This window comes from Symphalangus syndactylus, chromosome 14 (assembly GCF_028878055.3).
Source record: "Symphalangus syndactylus isolate Jambi chromosome 14, NHGRI_mSymSyn1-v2.1_pri, whole genome shotgun sequence".
Classification (NCBI taxonomy): domain Eukaryota; kingdom Metazoa; phylum Chordata; class Mammalia; order Primates; family Hylobatidae; genus Symphalangus; species Symphalangus syndactylus.
Window position 1 is genome coordinate 16,626,377 of NC_072436.2, and position 19,372 is coordinate 16,645,748.

Genomic DNA, 19,372 nt, shown 5'->3' on the forward strand with positions numbered 1-19,372 from the left:
TTGTATTTTTAGTAGAGATGGCGTTTCACCATGTTGACCTGGCGGGTCTTGAACTCCTGACCTCGAGTGATCCGCTTGCCTAGGCCTCCCAAAGTGCTGGGATTACAGGCATGAACCACTGTGCCTGGACGAAGTTGGGTAATAGAAGTGACCACAGATTTAATCTAGCTCAACCTCCACATTTTACAGGTAAGATAACTGAGACTCTGAGATTAGAAAGGACCCTCTCAAGATCCCATGGTGAGTGGCTGTGGCAGAAGGGCCTGGAATCCTGGGCTTTTGTATTCGCTTTGCCTCAAATCACAGAGCAGTTTATGTGCCTTTATTGACTTACTTTTATTTTCCTCCAGAAATAATATCAAGTCAAATAGTGTCCTTATAATTTGCAGGTATTAGGAGAGGGCCCTTTGGGAAAGGGTTGCATTAGCTGCCTCCCTGAGGGTTCATGACACAGAAATTTCTAGAAAAGTGATGGCCCCTGGTTAAGGGAATCAAAACAGGATCAGCTGGCATGGCATGACACAGAAAGTTCTAGAAAAGTGATGGCCCCTGGTTAGGGGAATCAAAACAGGATCAGCTGGCATGGCTGGGTGGCAAGCGAACCCTGGATTGCTTCCAGAGTGGGCTGCTCCTAACTGTGGCAAATCAAGTCTTTCTCTGCCAGCTGGAGGAGCTGCTACTCTGATGCGCAGGTACCCAAGGCCTTAGCAGGTGTGGCTGGAATGCCACTGGGTCAGGAAAATGAGGTCTAGGACAAGCATGAGGCTCTCTTGGGTCTAACTGAGCTGATCCATTCACCTGGGAAGAAGAAGAAGGGAGGGGCCACAGAGACAAGCCAATAGGACCAAGCCCTTTGTCCTGGTCCCTGGGGACAATCCTGGGGCTGGGAAGCCAAGATCTGCAGAGTTATTCTTGGGTCCTAGGGAAGGGTACAGACACTCCTGTTAAAAAAACAAGTGAGCAAACCAAACATCTTCCTTGTGAACTGAACCTCCAGAGGTCCCAGGTACTTGGAGGAATTGGAATAAGGTGAATCACAGGTTTCCCCACTTAAAGTCAAAACACAGCCCTTAGCAACCAGTCCTGCCTAGTGGTTACCTACTGAATACATTGATCTCCCTGAGGGCAGAGTCCTTGGAAATAATCTCCAAGGAGGACGTAGAAAAACCTGTCTGCTCTTGTCTCCACTGGCCACACCAGAGCTGCTGTCCCAGAATGAAAGCACAGCTCTGAGAGGGTGGTCACCTGGACTGGCCAGGGCTATGCTCCCACGGTGCTCCCTGGTCAGGGATCCCAACCATTTCAACAGGTGGTAGAAGCTCTTCCAGCCAGCCCTGCCCCATCACCTTCACCGTTAAGCTGTTTCCAGCCCTTTTTCACAATCCTTCTACATCCCTGGGAGAGAGAGTCATTGGGTCCTTCTTTCATGGATACAGAGCAACCTCCTCCCGCAACCCCACACACAGGGCCTCAAAGTCCTCTCTGAGACCGCAGCCTTCCCTAGGCTGTGGTTAAAGCCACTTAAAGCCAACTCCTGTACCTGCCCCTTCCCTCCATCTAGATAGGTCCCTTCCTCCATCCTACCCGGCTCCTGCGGCACTGCCTGCCTGCCCCTCCCTCCGAAGAGTGGTGTGGTAAGGCAGGGGCTGCGGTGCCAGGGCATCTTGGCACGCCTCTCCCGCCCCACCCCGCCCCGCCTGCTAAATATATATCTTGGAGGAGTCCTGGAAGGAGCCGCCACAGATGTGATTAACTCTTTCACCTCCAGCACCGTGGAGAGAGGGCAGGCTGGAAGGAGCAGTGGGAAGTGGGGGTACCCAAGTCCCACCCGGGCTCAGCTGGGGGATGGGAGGAGTTGACCCCTCACGCCAGGCTGGGAGGACGGGGTCCTGGGATTCTGGGAGGGGGCTGGTCTGTGGGAAAGAGACCTCGAGTGCCCTTACTGTCCCCTCCCATCCAGCCCACCTCCACTGCTCAGAAAGAGGAAACTGAGTCAGGAGAGCTCAGATCTCTTGGCGATCCTCTGGCAAAGTCAGGCCCGGACCCACTTTCTCCAGAAAGAACTGAAAGACCCCAACTCTCTTTCCAAGAGAAGGTGAGGGAGGCCAGGCAGGGAACGCACCTTCCCCCAGGTGGGCCTCTTCCCAGGCCCCTGAAGTGAGGTGTGCAGGCCTCAGATAGAGGAGGTGGGTGACTCAAGGCAGGGTTCTGGGTTACCCCTCACCTCACCTCTTTCCCAAGTGGCAGCACTCTGCATGGCCCCTCACTGAGAGCTGCCTGTGTGCCCCCCGAAATGCACCCCAGAGGTTCACCAGGCCCTGCTAGCTAGGTCTGGTGGGTGGTGGACTGGAGAGGGTTGGGGTGGGGGGAAGCAGGGAGGGGGAAAGACTCTCCCACTCCTGCCTGGTGACAGAGGGAGGGTGTCAGCTCTAGGCCATCTCCAGGAACAGCCCCCCAGGGTGTCCTGTCCGCCACTGCTCATGACCCACCGCAGGCTTTGGCCATCTCCCCTCCTCACCTTCCTCTTTCTCTATCCTGTTGGGTGGGACCCCTGCGAAGGCCCAAACTCCCTTGGAGGGCAGGATGCCCAAGGCTGCCGTGAACAGGAACCACTGACCTGGGTGGATCCAGGTGGAGCTACTGGGGGGGGCAACCGGACCCCAGAGACGCTGACTGAAGCCCTGGGGCTCTGCAGCCTGGCAGGCCAAGCTCCCCAGAGTGGGGAGGGCAGGTGAGCAGAACCCGAGGCCAGCAGGAGGGGCTGGCAGGACCCTGCCGAGGAGAGTGGAGAGAGGAGGGCGATGAACGATGAAAGGGCCCTTCACACCACTGTGCACAGGAAACCACCAAAGTCATCTGAGAAAATTGCAGGGCCCTGCAGCCCTGGGGCTGGCCAACCCCAGCGTGGCAGACGTGGCTTTAGGGTGGAAGAGACTGACAGCGGGTACAAAGCCCTCCCACCCAACTAACTACTCGGTGCTGGCTGCCGGCCCGGGGCAGGCAGTTTCTTTGCAGTAACTCGGATCTTCCTTTGAACCTGGCTTAAAGGCCCGCCCTCCCACGCCCTGGCCTGATCGTCCAGCCAGTCATGCAGCGCCCCCTGCTGTCTGAGCCGACAGGGACCTGCAAAAGGAGGAGGTGGGCAGAAAACCCGCCAGGGAGCTCAGGCCACCCCCAGCGACAAGGAGACCAGGGAAGCAAGATTTCCAAGACACCCCCAAGCCAAGGGCTGTCCCTTGGTCCCTGCCAGCCAGCACCTCTGTAATCTGGCCAACCAAAGGGCTCAATATTTTCTTTTTTTTTTTTTTTTTTCTTTTTCTTTTTTTTTTTTTTATTAATTTTTTTTGCATACAAAAACAATAAACATTTTCTAAAAATACATACAAACAAAAAGATGCGTATCAAACATATTAGGAAGGTTGCACATGGGAAGTCGGGGAATAGAAATGGGGGTGGGAGTTAAAATAAATGAGAGAGGGACTTTATATGGATCAGTGATAATAACTCAATCCTCTATTTGACAAAGAAGAGGGAGAAGGAAGAGGAAGAAAAAGAAAGTGGGATAAAGGATCAGAAAGGGAGGAAAATAGAAAAAATTAGAGTATGACTCCAGGGTAGACCTGTTTTGTTGTCATTGAGTTGGTTGGTTGGTTTGTCTGTTGTATTCTTCATGTTTCGCCAAGTTGGCCAGACTGGTCTCGAACTCCTAGCCCGAAGTGATCAACCCGCCTCGCCCCCCAGAGTGCCGGGACCACAGGCGTGAGCCACCACGTCCAGCCCCCACATTGCTTCTGGCCTCCGTGGTAGACCTCCCAGACGGAGCGGCCAGGCAGAGGAGCTCCTCACTTCTACCCAGACACGGGGCGGCCGGGCAGAGGGGCTCCTCACTTCCCAGACGGGGCGGCCAGGAAGAGATGCTCCTCACTTCTTCCCAGACGATAGGTGGCTGGGCAGAGGCACTCCTCACTTCCCAGACGATGGGTGGTCGGGCAGAGGCACTCCCCACTTCCCAGACAATGGGTGGCCAGGCAGAGGCGCTCCTCACCTCCCAGACGATGGGTGGCCGGGCAGAGGTGCTCCTCACCTCCCAGACGGGGCGGCCGGGCAGAGGCGCTCCTCACTTCTTCCCGGACGGGGCGGCCGGGCAGAGGCGCTCCTCACTTCTTCCCGGACGGGGCGGCCGGGCAGAGGCGCTCCTCACTTCTTCCCGGACGGGGCGGCCGGGCAGAGGCGCTCCTCACTTCTTCCCGGACGGGGCGGCCGGGCAGAGGCGCTCCTCACTTCTTCCCGGACGGGGCGGCCGGGCAGAGGCGCTCCTCACTTCTTCCCGGACGGGGCGGCCGGGCAGAGGCGCTCCTCACTTCCTCTCGGACGGGGCAGCCGGGCAGAGGCGCTCCTCACCTCCCAGACGACGGGAGGCCGGGCAGAGGCGCTCCTCACTTCCCAGACGATGGGTGGCCGGGCAGAGGCGCTCCTCACTTCTCAGACGGAGCGGCCGGGCAGAGGCGCTCCTCACTTCCCAGATGGGGTGGCCGGGCAGAGGCGCTCCTCACTTCCCAGACGGTGGGTGGCCGGGCAGAGGCGCTCCTCACTTCCCAGACGGTGGGTGGCCGGGCAGAGGCGCTCCTCACTTCCCAGACGGTGGGTGGCCGGGCAGAGGCGCTCCTCACTTCCCAGACGGTGGGTGGCCGGGCAGAGGCGCTCCTCACTTCCCAGACGGTGGGTGGCCGGGCAGAGGCGCTCCTCACTTCCCGGACGGTGGGTGGCCGGGCAGAGGCGCTCCTCACTTCCCAGACGGGGCGGCCGGGCAGAGGAGCTCCTCACTTCCCAGACGGTGGGTGGCCGGGCAGAGGCGCTCCTCACTTCCCAGACGATGGGTGGCCGGGCAGAGGCGCTCCTCACTTCTTCCCGGACGGGGCGGCCGGGCAGAGGCGCTCCTCACTTCTTCCCGGACGGGACGGCCGGGCAGAGGCGCTCCTCACTTCTTCCCGGACGGGGCGGCCGGGCAGAGGCGCTCCTCACTTCTTCCCGGACGGGGCGGCCGGGCAGAGGCGCTCCTCACTTCTTCCCGGACGGGGCGGCCGGGCAGAGGCGCTCCTCACTTCTTCCCGGACGGGGCGGCCGGGCAGAGGCGCTCCTCACTTCTTCCCGGACGGGGCGGCCGGGCAGAGGCGCTCCTCACTTCTTCCCGGACGGGGCGCCCGGGCAGAGGCGCTCCTCACTTCTTCCCGGACGGGGCGGCCGGGCAGAGGCGCTCCTCACTTCTTCCCGGACGGGGTGGCCGGGCAGAGGCGCTGCTCACTTCCCAGACGGGGCGGCCGGGCAGAGGCCCTCCTCACTTCCCAGACGGGGCGGCCGGGCAGAGGCGCTCCTCACTTCCCAGACGGGGCGGCCGGGCAGAGGCGCTCCTCACTACCCAGACGGTGGGTGGCCGGGCAGAGGCGCTCCTCACTTCCCAGACGGGGCGGCCGGGCAGAGGCGCTCCTCACTTCTTCCCGGACGGGGCGGCCGGGCAGAGGCGCTCCTCACTTCTTCCCGGACGGGGCGGCCGGGCAGAGGCTCTCCTCACTTCTTCCCGGACGGGGTGGCCGGGCAGAGGCGCTCCTCACTTCTTCCCGGACGGGGCGGCCGGGCAGAGGCGCTCCTCACTTCTTCCCGGACGGGGCGGCCGGGCGGAGGCGCTCCTCACCTCCCAGACGATGGGAGGCCGGGCAGAGGCGCTCCTCACTTCCCAGACGATGGGTGGCCGGGCAGAGGCGCTCCTCACTTCCCAGATGGGGTGGCCGGGCAGAGGCACTCCTCACTTCCCAGACGATGGGTGGCCGGGCAGAGGCGCTCCTCACTTCCCAGACGGGGCGGCCGGGCAGAGGCACTCCTCACTTCCCAGATGGTGGGTGGCCGGGCAGAGGCGCTCCTCACTTCCCAGACGGTGGGTGGCCGGGCAGAGGCGCTCCTCACTTCCCAGACGGTGGGTGGCCGGGCAGAGGCGCTCCTCACTTCCCAGACGGTGGGTGGCCGGGCAGAGGCGCTCCTCACTTCCCAGACGGTGGGTGGCCGGGCAGAGGCGCTCCTCACTTCCCAGAGGGGGCGGCCGGGCAGAGGTGCTCCTCACCTCCCAGACGGGGCGGCCGGGCAGAGGCGCTCCCCACCTTCCAGATGGGGCGGCGGCCGGGCAGGGGCTGCAATCCCAGCACCCTGGCAGGCCAAGGCAGGCAGCCGGGGGGTAGAGGCTGCCGCGAGGCCAGACCACGCCAGCACACTCCAGCCCGGGCAACACCGAGCACTGGGTGAGCGAGACTCCGTCTGCAGTCCCAGTACCTCGGGAGGCTGAGGCGGGCAGAGCACTCGGCGTCAGGAGCTGGCGAGCAGCGTGGCCAAGATGGCGAACGCGTGCCTGCATCCAAAGGAGAAAAGGCAGGCAGCGGTGGCGCGCGCCGGCAGACCCAGGCAGTCCGCGGCGCGGGCAGCAGCAAGCCGAGTAGATTTTAGCCTGGGCCAGAGAGGGAAAGAAAGAAAGAAAGAAAGGAAGGAAGGAAGGAAGGAAGGAAGGAAGGAAGGAAGGAAGGAAGGAAGCATTTTCTTTTTTTTTGAGACAGGGTCTGGCTCTGTCATCCAGGCTGGAGTGCAGTGGTGTGATCTCAGCTCGCTGCAGCCTCAAACTCCTGGGCTCAAGTCATCCTCCCACCTCAGGCTCCTGAGCAGCTGGGATTACAGGTGCCCGCCACCACGCCCGGCTAATTTTTTTTTTATTTTTATTTTTGGTGGAGACAGGGTTTCGCCACGTTGCCCAGGCTGGTCTCAAACACCTGGGCTCAAGTCATTCTCCTGCCTTGCCTCCAAAGTGCTAGGGTTATAGGCCTGAACCACTGTGCCCAGCTGGCTAAATGCTTAATTTGGAAAATATGGTCTTGCTTTCTGGGCCAGGGTGCTAAATGGATTCTGCACGATCCCTCTGGAAGCTTGTCCCCCTGTCCCCATCATGTCGCCCACCCCACCATTGGTAAGCCATCTCCTAGGCCCGGGCACGGTGAGAGGAAGGGAGCCTTGTCACCTTGTCAGAATCAAGGGACATTCATGTCTGCGGACTTGCGCTCCTATGAAAGATCCCAGAGCAGAAGCAACAGATGTGGCTCCCTTTTATCCAGCCAGCATGTCTCCTCTTTCGGACTGCAAAAAAGAGGGGAAGGGGAAGAGGAGCAGAGCACTTATGGGGGAGGACCAAAGTGAGCATGGGAGTCAGAGAGAGGGGCAGAGGCTGCGCGCGCGGTGGGGCCTGAGACCACGCCCCGGAAGCAACCTGGGTGCATTGATATCCATTCCAGAGACAAAAACAAATGTGCTGCTAAGGCGGGGCGAGGGTGGCTCACACCTGTAATCCCAACACTTTGGGAGGCCGAGGCAGGCGGATCACCTGAGGTCAGGAGTTCGAGACCAGCCTGGCCAACATGGTGAAACCCCGTCTCTACTAAAAATACAAAAATTAGCTGGGTATGCTGGCACGCACCTGTAACCCCAGCTACTCGGGAGGCTGAGGCAGGAGAATTGCTTGAATCCAGGAGGCAGAGGTTGCAGTGAGCCAAGATCGAGATTGCGCCACTGCACTCCAGCCTTGGCGACATAGCAAGACTCCATCTCATAAAAAAAAAAAAAAAAAGAAAAAAAGAAAAAGAAAGCAACGTGCTGCTAAGGGGGAGTGTGCAGTGATAGCGCTGCTAACCGGAGCAACTGGGAAACTCAACACAGAGGGAAAGAGCTGCTTGAGATCTGAGCGATGAGGAACCCAGAAAATGTGCCAGCAGCAGCAGGACACCCTGCCAGAGAGCACATAAGAGTGACCAAGGGAAAAGGGGGCCCGAAACCCAATTGTGATTAAGAAAATCAAGAAGGCCAGTGCCGTGGCTCACATCTGTAATCCCAGCACTTTGGGAGGCTGATGCAGGAGGATCGCTTGAGCTTAGGAGTTGGAGACCAGCATGGACAACACAGGGACACCTCGTCTCTACAAAAAAAAAAAAAAAAAAATCAGCGAGGCATGGTGGTGCACACCTGTGGTCCCAGCTACTTGTGAGGCTGAAGCCAGAGAATTGCTTGAGCCTGGGAGGTTGAGGCTGCAGTGAGCCATGGTTGTGCCACTGCACTCCAGCCTGGGTGGCAGAGCGAGACCCTGTCTCAGAAAAGGAAAAGAGGCCTGTAATTCCAGCACTTTGGGAGGCCGAGGCAGGCACATCACTTGAACCCAGGAGTTCAAGAGCAGCCTGGGCAACGTGGTGCAACCCCCATTCAGAAAGAAAGAAACAGAGAGAGAGGAAGGAAGGAAGGAAGGAAGGAAGGAGGGAGGGAGGGAGGCAGGGAGGGAGGGACGGAAGGAGGGAGGGAGGGAAGGAAGGAAGGAAGGAAACGAACGAGAAAGAAAATAACCTTTTCTGAATGAAAAGATACTCTCAGTGTGGAAATTAAGAGGCCCACCTCCAGGTACCTGTTCAACAAGGTTGAATCTTCAAAAACCTCAAGATCTTCCAGGAAGAAAGGAGAGATCATGTTTAAACATATGAGACTGGCTTTGAGTCCTGTTATGCCAGCCTAGGAGAAGAGAAAAGTGGGGACAGTTCATATACAGCCAAGAGAAAAGTGACTTTTATTAAAGCCTGGATCCACAGCCAAGGAATATTTGTCTTTAAAATACTCATAGTTTTCCCCAACCCAAATCCATATGTTGAAAACCTAACCCCGAGTATCTCAAAATGGAACTGCATTTGGAGATAGGGCCTTGAAAGAGGTGATGAAGTTCAAATGAGGCTGCTACAATGGGCTCTCATTCAACCTGACCGGTGTCTTTATAGGAAAAGATTAGGACACGCAGGGACACTGGAGGTGTGCACGGAGGAAAGGCCATGTGGGGACATAGGGAGAAGGTGGCCTTCTGCAGGGCAAGGAGAGAGGCCTCAGAAGAAACCCAAGCTAACACCCTCTTCTTTTTCTTTTCAGACAAGTTCGCCCTTTACTCTGTCGCCCAGGCTGGGGTGCAGTGGTGTGGTCTTGGCTCACTGCAGCTTCGACCTCCTAGGCTCAGGTGATCTGCCGCTACATCCAGCTATTTTTGTATTTTTTGTAGAGACAGGGTCTTGCTATGCTATTTAGCCTGGTCTTGAACTCCTGGGCTCAAGTGATCCCCCCTGCTTCGGCCTTCGAAAGTGCTGGGATTATAGGTGTGAGCCACTACATTTGGTCGATACATTGTTTTGAACTTCCAGCCTCCAGAATTGTAAGAAAACACATTTCTGGCCAGGCATGGTGGCTCACGCCTGTAATCCCAGCACTTTGGGAGGCTGAGGCACGTGAATCACTTGAGGTCAGGAGTTCGAGACCAGCCTGGCTAACATGCGAAACTCTGTCTCTACTGAAAATAGAAAAATTAGCCAGGCGTGGTAATGCATGCCTGGAGTCCCAGCTACTTGGGAAGCTGAGGCAGCAGGATCACATGAACCCAGGAGGTGGAGGTTGCAGCGAGCCGAGATTGTGCCGCTGCACTCCAGCCTCGGCGATAGAGTAAGACTCCATCTCAAAAACAAACAAACAAACAAACAAACAAAAACTCATATGTTGTTTAAGCCACCCAGTCTGTGGTATTTTTTTATGGCAGCCCTTGAAAACTAATAAAGTCCAGAAAACAATTTGTCAACCAACTTCCAAACAGCAAAAATCATATATACCCTTGGGAAGAAATGAAAGACGTGAGCAATAACCATCCTTAGATATTAACAAATGATGAATGATAGACAGTAAGATCAACCAGCATATCAAACATGTGGTGGGAATTGTTAGGAAAGAAACTCAGAATTTCAAAAAGGATTTTCTTTAGCTAAGATATTTCAGCAGATGAGTGGGTAGGCTATGTAGGGAGAAGGGAAGAAGGATAAACTGAAACCATTTAAGTCTTTCTCTCCTCTAGAAGCCAGTTGAGAGATTGGCAGATTTAATAATACTTTTCATTTACATTTCAGTGACGTGCTTACCAAGGCGATGATCACTTCATTTTATTAAAGGTTACACAAATGCTAAAAAGAAACTGTTACCTAATGTGTTTTTTGTTTTTGTTTTTTTTTGAGTTGAAGTTTCACTCTTGTTGTCCAGGTTGGAGTTCTATGGTGCTTCTATGGTGCGATCTCAGCTCACTGCAACCTCCATCTCCTGTGTTCAAGCGATTCTCCTGCCTCAGCCTCCGAGTACTTGGGATTACAGGTGCCTACCACCACGCCCAGCTAGTTTTTGTATATTTTAGTAGAGATGGGGTTTCACTGTGTTGGCAAGGCTGGTCTCCAACACCTGACCTCAAGAGATCCACCCACCACATGTGTCCCAAAGTGCTGGGATTACAGGCGTGAGCCACCGCGCCTGACCACCTAATGCATTTTATTAGGAAAATGTGATATTGGTTCTCAAATCTGATAAGCCCAGCACTAGAAAGTTCGAAGCAATGCAAAAGATCCCCGAGAGTGGTCTTCCTCTAATCTTCTACATCTGAGAGCACCTGCAAGGTGTGGGATGGAACAGACAATGGACCAGGAACCAGGAGTCTTGGGTTTGGGTCTCAGTGTTGCTCTTGAGCAGCTTTGGGCTAGGGGCATACCATTTAATCTCTCTATGCCTCAATTTCCTAAGTTTGTGAAACAGTTACAATACTCCGTATGCAGGGTTATTTGAAAACACTGATATTGCCCCAGCCTGTTGGTACAAGTGAGATAGCAATATTAACACCAGGGTTATGGTGGCTCAATGCAAAATTGTCTTGACCAGCCTGGCCAACATGGTGGAACCCCGTCTCTACTAAAAACACAAAAATTAGCTGGGTGTGGTGGTGTGCGCCTGTAGTCCCAGCTACTTGGGAGGCTGAGGCAGGAGAATCACTTGAACCCGGGAGGCAGAGGTTGCAGTGAGCTGAGATCGCACCACTGCATTCCAGCCTGAGCTACTGGGTGTCAAAAAAACAAAACAAAACAAAACAAAACAAAACAAAAAACTAAACAAAACAAAACTGTGTCTTGAAAGAGCCTCCCTAACAGTTTCTGGAAGTTCCTGTTTTCACTGGTGCTCAGAGACAGGTGAGCTAATCTTGCAGCTGGCTTCCTGGAAGACAGCCCCCCAGCCAGCTGAGGAAGGCATCCTGCCTCTGGCCTAGACCCAGCTGCTGTTGCCATCCGTGGAGACACAGATGCTCTTCCCTGATACTGGGTTCTCTCCTGCAGGGTCCCTGCAGGTTGTTCCATTTAGTTCTTCATCCATGGAACTTTGTGCTTTCTTCCCGTGCCTGCTTCTGTAGGGCAGGCTCAGGCTGGGCTGGGGCCAACATTATCTGGTCCTCCGGTGGGCCTTCTCCCTCCCTGGGTACCTGCATTTGCATCCCCCTCCTCCTTAAGCAAAGAATAAAGTGCAGGTGCATCAACCCTGCCTGGGGACACATCTGTGTGTGCACACAGAGGTGTGGGTGGGGGGGGGGCCCTCCATCCTCAACACCTGCTCAGGGTCAGTGTGCACCACCCTGGAGCAGAAGTGTTGGGCTTACAGGTCCTCAATCCTTTCTCTGAACTCGGCACCACGTGTGTCCTGGAATTCAGAATCCATCAGAGCAGAGAAAGGTGCTGTGTGGATCTAGTGGTGCGCGTTCGATCACGATTCCGCGGGGTGTGGACAGTAGTTCGTGATCACTCCACTAACAGTCCCGGGTGGGGCTGGCAGGACTCACAATCACAGGACAACATCGGGACCAGAAATCAGCTCACATCGGCTCACGCTGTGCCGCTAAAAGTGTTTGTGGCAAATTTTGGAAACGTTTTGGTTTTCAGAGGTTTTTGGAGTTGAGAATCATGGCTAATGCATTGGAAACCCACATCATCCTCTTTCTGGGTTAGCTGAACCTCCCTGTCTGGACATCCCTGCTCTGGGGAGAAGCAGAGAGGCAAAGTGGAAAGCCAAGCATTGATTCTGCATTGACTGTGTGCTGGGTGCACAAACAGCTCTTTCACTGATGTCATCCCACTAAGAGGGTGGGGGCAGGTCTGAACCTCCCATTCAGGACAAAGGTCAGCTCAGCCTGACCAGGGAGCAGAAAGTGGTCCTAGCTCAGCTGCTAATGTGTTTACCCACAGCCTGGAGCAGGTGGGAGTTCCATCTGCTAATCTCTCCCAGCTGCCTCTCCGGGATGGTGGTGCTGAGAGGAGAGGGGCCCTGGAGAGGTTCCCTGGAGAGGCTGAGGGTGGGGGGCAGAGGTCCTCATGGCTCTGATGCGCTCTGCCAACTCCCGCCTCCCAGTGATGGAGGAAAAGACCTTTCCCCAAGGGGCGTGGGCTGGGGGGGCTCAGCAGAAGCTCAGGGTCATCTCCAGCTAGGTCCTCCTTTCCTGCTCTCCCAGTACCCTGGGTTAAGAGACCATTTTCTTTCTCCTCATTGGCAACAACAAAAACTATAGCCCCAGTGCTGGTTCTGGGCCCACGAACCTTTACTGGCTTAGGGCAGGGAGTAATGTGGAATCAAACCAGGGTGTTTGAGACCTAAGGGGCTGTGTCTTCTGTGGGCCTGGGCTCCTTACATCTGATTTAAGATCACCCCTTTCTGGCTGGCCCTGGGGGCTTTTATCCCCCAAGCAGCCCCCTCCCATGGCTCAGCTCAACTTCTTTGTTTCCCCAGCCTAAGAAATGCCTTCAGTCCTGAAAATATCTTCCTTTTCAAACTCTGGCATTGCCACTAGGAGCTGGAGAGGTGATCCATTCAGGGAATGAGAGGCAGGCACCCGGAAACGGGGGTGGGCTGGAGACAATTCGCATCCATCCATCCGTCCATCCATCCATCCATCCATCCATCCATCCATCCGTCCATCCATCTATCCATCCATCTGTCCATTTTTCTTTCTTTCTTTTTTTTTTTTCCTTTTTTTTTTGAGACGGAGTCTCGCTCTGTCGCCCAGGCTGGAGTGCAGTGGCGGGATCTCAGGTCACTGCAAGCTCCGCCTTCTGGGTTCACGCCATTCTCCTGCCTCAGCCTCCCGAGTAGCTGGGACTACAGGCGCCCGCCACTGCGCCCAGCTAATTTTTTGTATTTTTAGTAGAGACAGGGTTTCACTGTGGTCTCGATCTCCTGACCTCGTGATCCACCCGCCTTGGCCTCCCAAAGTGCTGGGATTACAGGCGTGAGCCACTGCGCCCGGCCTCCATCTGTCCATTTTTCTATCCATTCAACCAACATTAATCTGGCATTCATGATGAGCCAGGCAAAATGCCCCCCCTGCAAAGGAATACCCACAGCACTGATGCTATTAGCCCGTGCCTGGCAGTGCCCTTTCATCTTCCCAGGAAATAGGGATTGCTGGTGAAGCAAACGTAAGAGTTGGCTAAGTTGTCCTCCTCTCTACCTGGGAGCCACACCCAAGGGAGGAGCCTCCACCCCCACCCAAGGAAAGCAAGCTGTTGATAAACGTTTTTCGGGCACAACCTCAAAGGCCCCAGTACATGTGGCCATGAGACACCCTGAGCTCCCCAGCTGGGCCCCTCCTCTACACTTCTGCCCCTTCAGGGAGTCCTGGAGGCTCCATCACAGGCTTCACCGCCATGCCCTCTGGCTGTGGTGCCAAAGTGCAGGGCAGGTAGGCATCGTGGATGACCTGTCGGACAGTGGCCCAGAAAGTCTTGCTGACAAAGCAGTAGAGGCTGAAGTTGGCTGCCGTGTGGAGCATGGCCACCATGTTGGCCACATCCAAGGCCAGGTGGACCCTCCAGTCCTGGTGGACAGGGGCCATGTACATGTGGTAGAGCATGACGAAGACCCGGGGTGCCCACAGGAGGGTGAACAGTGTGGTGATGCCCAGGAGGATGGCTGTGCTCTTGCCCACCCGGGGCTGCAGCCCACTCTGGCCCCTCCTCCGTAGCCGGTGGATGATGGCTGAGTTGGTGACCAGGAACACGCCACAAGGGATGAAATAGACAGTGAGACAATGAGCCCACTCGAGGACCTCATCCAGCGTGCTGGGTGAGTCAGCGTCTCTCCACACGTCCAACCACCAGTAGAAGGGGATGCCGGTCAACAGGGCAGCACTCAGGACAGCAGCAATGGCCCGGCGGGTCCGACCTGGGGACGAGGTGGCCCAATGGTGCAGGGGGTGGCACAGGGCAGTGTAGTGGTCAACCGTGAGCAGGATGGCAATCCAGACCGAGGCGTGGTTGGCAGCAAACTCCAGGATGTTGGCCGTGCGCACCACAGCCTGGGGCACCTGGCGGGCCAGCACGGCTCCCTGCAGGAGGAAGCCTGCGAACATGACGACCACCTGGAGGATGATATCCGAGGCTGTGAGTGCCAGAAGGTAGTAGTAGGAGGGCTTCCTTGTCCTGGTGGCAAGGCGTGCCAGGGCCACTGCGGTCAGGAGGCTGACTGATGGCAGCCGAGGTGAGGGAGGGGAGAGGCATCAGAAGAGAGCTCAGACTCTGCTTTCCAAGGTGTCGCCAACACCCCTCCCCATCTGCATGTGCAGAGGCTGAGCTGGCTTCTCTTTTTTCTCCTTCCAGATCCTTCTGAAACCCCACTTTGCCCAGAAGGCAACCCAGGCCAGCTCTGCCCTGTCCATCCACTGCAGGCCACTGACTGTACTGCAGTTACACATAGGTAATTGCACGTGGCAGGGTGTCCTCAGAAGCCACCTGTCCTGGCCAGGCGTGGTGGCTCACACCTGTAATCCAGCACTTTGGGAGGCCAAGGTGAGCAGATCACCTGAGGTCAGGAGTTTGAGATCGGCCTGACCAACATGGAGAAACCCCATCTCTATTAAAAAATACAAAAAGTAGCCAGGCATGGTGGTGCATACCTATAATCCCAGCTCCTTGGGAGGCTGAGGCAGGAGAATTTCTTGAACCTGGGAAGTGGAAGCTGCAGTGAGCAGAGATCACACCACTGCACTCCAGCCTGTGTGACAGAGCAAGAATCCATCTCAAAAAATAAAATTAAAAAAAAAAAGCCACCTGTCCTATGGCATTGTCCTCCAAGTCCTTTTTAGGTTTTCTGTGTCCTCCAGAATGGAGGCATCCCTAGACACAGGTATGGGTTTAGCTACTGGACTTGGGGAAACCCCCAGGGCCAAGACCACTCGCCCTTCCCATATCCACACACCCACCTCTGCCCCAAGCTCTGCTCTCTGATGGCATGGGCAGCATGGGGAGCTTTGTAATGAGCTGAGCCAGCTCCTATGTGAATTTTGTTATCTTAAGAGAGTGCTCACTGCTGGGGAAAACTTGGGTTTAGCTGTGAGCACCCCCAGTCCTAGCCCCTTACTTTTATTCCCCTCCAGTGACCCAGAACACCCTGACAATGGCAAGGAAAGACCAGGGGTCTATGATCCAGGGCCTCGGGGTCAAACACAGAGGACTGGCACCCATTGAAGGAGGATCCCCATTTCTGGCCAAGCCCAAGTCCCCAGACCCCAGCTCGCCACTCACCAGGCAGCCCCAGGCCCAGCAGGACACTGTAGTAGATGACAGGGATGACACCAGCCACACACGGGGACCAGTCTGTGATCTCTGGCCAGTGGCTTTCAAACTCCTGACTCAGCCCACTGACGTTGGGTGTGGGCAGCAGGGTCACTTGTGGTTGGCCAGCTAGAAGGTGCGGACGGGCAGAGTCAGGGCCTCCGGTCTGTTTCTAACCTGGCTGGGTGCAGCCACGCCCTGACCTGGGGTCTTTCTAGTCACCCTGCTCTGTGCAGACCCTCTAGTCAGACCCAGCTGAGTGCACTGTCTGTTGCTGTGAGAATTCTTGCCAAGACCACCCTCGCCCCCACCCCATCTCACCCCACTCCCTCAGTGGCCCGGCTCCCCCACTGATGGGAAGTCCCTGGCAGCGCGGCCTGCTGCCATAGAGACCATTGCTCCCCATGGGTCCTCCCCATGGGTCCTCACCCTGCCTAGCAGGGGCTCTGAAACAGGATCACGGGGGCACTTGTTGAGGTGCAGGCTCCTGGGCCTCCTCCGGGCGGGCTGAGCCAGAGGGTCTGAAGTGGGGTTGCAGCAGCCGTGCTTGTAATCAGCAACCTGGGCGATTCCGACCCAGGTGAAGCCAGCCACACACAGGGACCTCTCTAGGAGGTCCACAGCGGAGGCCCCAGGTCTGCCCAGCTCCACTCAACAGCTGCCCCCCTCTAAGGAGAGGCTATTGGTAGGGCCCCCTCTTTTCTAAACTAAAGATACCCTCTTCAGAGGTGAGCACCACTAAAGCTGGAATGGCCCAAGTCCACAGATGGAGAAACTGAGTCCGCAGGGGTAAGGTGGCTGGTCTAGGATGAGCACCGTCCACTCTGGCCCCTGTTCTCCTGAAGCCACACTGCGCATCTCTTTCAGGTTGAACTCCAGCTTTGCGTTTCCTGCTGAGGCCGGGGGGCTCACTGCTTACTCACTCTCAGCTTTGGCCCCTACTCCACCCTCTAGGTCCCTAACCTGCCTCCTGTTCCCTCCTGCCTTTCCACCTTATTGCCCCCAGCACACCCCACTTCAAGATGCCTTACCTGTCTCTCATCCCTCAAGCCCCATGCTCTGGGGCCCTGAGCCCTGGGTCACCTGTGGCTTTTTCTGAGGGTCCCCGTAGCTCCCTGTCAGCATCGCCAGCTGTACCTCTCACCCCTTGGCTCTCCAAGTGGTTGTTTGCCCCGGGATCCTTCCCGAGACACTGAGCCTGTTAGTGCAGGGGGGCGGGGCGGGGGAAGGAAGAGGAAGGAATCAGTGGGTGGAGGCCCGGGGGAAAGAGCTAGAGTAGATGCTGGTGGAGCAAACCAGAGTCCTCTAAGGCGCACAGGCAGGGGAAGGGGTTGGGCTGGGCAGGGGCTTCAGCTACAGGAGAGATGAGCTGAGGGTGGCATGGGGTTCACAGGTATGTCTATGCCCGGGGGAGCAGGAAGTGAGGCGAAGAGGCGGGATGGCAGGATGAGGGTTCTGGGGGGCTGCCTCCCACCCCGGGGCACTCTGTGAGCTGGCCTGGGTTCAGCTGGGGTCAAACCTGGGGCTGAGGACTTTGGGGACAGGCAGAAGGACTCAGGGTGCTGACTCTATGAGCATCCAGACTGAGAGGGAAGAGAGTAGGGCACCTCTGTGAGGAGTTGGGGGAGTCGTGCCAGGTAGGAGGGGTAAGGCTGCCACAGACAGGGCTATGATCCTAAGAGGCCCAGGGGACCAGGTGTACAGGGTCAGTCCTGCAGTGGCCATGGTGGGGGAGGTGGAGGCTGTCCGCAGGGGCAGGATGGCAGGCAGCCTTGCACAGGGTGGGGCATCCTCTGGGAGCAGCCGGAGCAGGCTGCCTGCAGCCGGTGCTGGGAAACCACAGTCCTGCAAGCTGTTGTTTTCCTGGCCCTGGTGAAATGGACCATCCCTCAAGAATATCAATCCCTGGCAAATAAACACCAGCTATTTCTGGTGAGCACTCAGAAGAGGCCAGAATCTGCAGCTCTGGCTCCCCTGCCCTAGAGGAAGAGTCACCAGAGCAGCCCACAAGCAGGCACGCAGGACATGGATGCCCCGTGGACTGCCTCGCGAGGAGAGCTCAGGCCCCCCTGGCATCACCTCCCACGGCCTGTCCTCCGGAAATGCAGCAGAAAATATGGCAGGAAATATAGGGAGCTTCCCGGCTCTGGGAGTTAGATCTCACATCAGAGCCTGGAACTCCCTATCCCAACACCCCCTCGGATACTCACAGCGCAGGCCCTGCTGCCCCCTGGTGGCCACATCCTGACCCTGCAAGTCCCACGGTTTGGCCAGGCCTCCTGGGTGGCACAGTGGGACTGGAGACGGAGCTGCCCGCTCAGGACAGGTCCTCTGGTGGAGTGCTGGGACCCCAGCCCCAGAAAGTGCAAGTAGCACAGATGACGCCCCAGGCCACCACCTCCTTGCAGCAGGAGGCTAGGGGTGAGAGGAGGCAGACCCTCTCTTCAAGGAGCTGCCATGGGTGAGGGGCAAGGAGGGTCCCTACCAGCATTTACCGAGTGCCTACCCTGTCCCTACACTTTGTTTTTTAAATTTTATGTATAGATACAGACAGAGTTTGGGGTCTCGCTGTGTTGCTGAGGCTGGTCTGGAACTCCAGGTTTCAAGTGGTCCTTCTGCCTTGGCCTCTCAAAGAGCTGGGATTACAGGTGTGAGTCACCATGCCAAGCCCACTTTGTTTCTTTGAGGGATGTACACTTGATTGGAAACCTTAAATATTCTTCAGACAGAACACAATGGTTTCAACCAAGGCTCTCACACAGGCTACACAGAAAACTAGAGCTCCCTGGATTCAGAGCAAGGAGAGGGAGAGATGGAGGAGGGGGACTAAGTTTTCTAAAATGATGCCCCATGCACGTCCTTCCAGCAACTTAGAATCCCACCCCATAGAAGCCCTGTTCTGGGAGACGGCTGGATTCACCTGGCGGAAACTGCTGGAGTCCTCGGATGGTCTTATTCGGAGGTCCCAGCTTCCCCGTGTGACCTGTGGAGACCTCAGCCACCTGGAATGGCTGAGACAAGAATGCTGGCTTTTCTGTGCATGGGACACCACTGATTTGTCTTCCTCAGTATATGCTTCTGTACCCAGGACAGCAGTGATGTCCTGCAGGGAAGTGGGGTCCCACTGGATCTTTTGCATCCATGGGCAACATCATCATACTCATTGCTAACAACGCTGGGATCCATGGTTCAAGAGGTGGAACCTGGAGATGTTCAGCTCAGTGGCAGCAGCAGACAGGACAGGGCAGCCATGTCATCAGCCAGCACACAGCCTGTACAGAGGTGAGAGGCCCCTTCCTGGTGGTGGCGATTCTTTCCTACACGGTGTGGTGTCAGTGACCAGGGCAGGCTGCTAGCCCATGGTGGAAGGGATTCTATCCACTAAGGCAGACAGCTCTGAGCCAGCCTGGACAAGGTGAAAGATGTTATGAAGACCCAGCCACACACCTTGACTTTTTTTTTTTTTTTTTTTTTTGAGACGGAGTCTCGCTCTATCACCCAGGCTGGAGTGCAATGGTGCTATCTTGGCTCACTGCAAACTCTGCCTCCTGGGTTCCAGTGATTCTCCTGCCTCAGCCTCCCAAGTAGCTGGGATTACAGGTGCGCGCCACCACGCCTGGCTAATTTTTGTATTTTTAGTAGAGATGGGGTTTCACCATGTTTGCCAGGCTGGTCCCGAGCTCCTGACCTCAGGTGATCTGCCCACCTGGGCCTCCCAAAGTGCTGGGATCACAGGCGTGAGCCACCGCGCCCAGCCACACCTTGACCTTTTTGGTCTCTGGACTCTGATCAGTCCAGCCGGAGCTACCAGGCATGAGCACCAGGGTCTCTCTCTTTTTTTTTTCCTTCTGCCTCCCCACCCCTCAAGA

The 19,372-nt window shown here is 56.5% G+C and overlaps 1 protein-coding gene across 1 annotated transcript; it reads right to left on the minus strand.

Annotated features, from left to right (window-relative positions):
- Positions 1 to 13,543: 13,543 nt before the first annotated feature.
- GPR142 (G protein-coupled receptor 142) lies at positions 13,544 to 18,938 on the minus strand. Its single transcript, XM_063617431.1, is given in 5 exon segments — positions 13,544 to 14,415; positions 15,474 to 15,632; positions 16,587 to 16,701; positions 18,424 to 18,639; positions 18,641 to 18,938. Coding segments are annotated over 5 exon segments (1,389 nt in total). The 5' UTR covers positions 18,668 to 18,938.
- Positions 18,939 to 19,372: the final 434 nt, after the last annotated feature.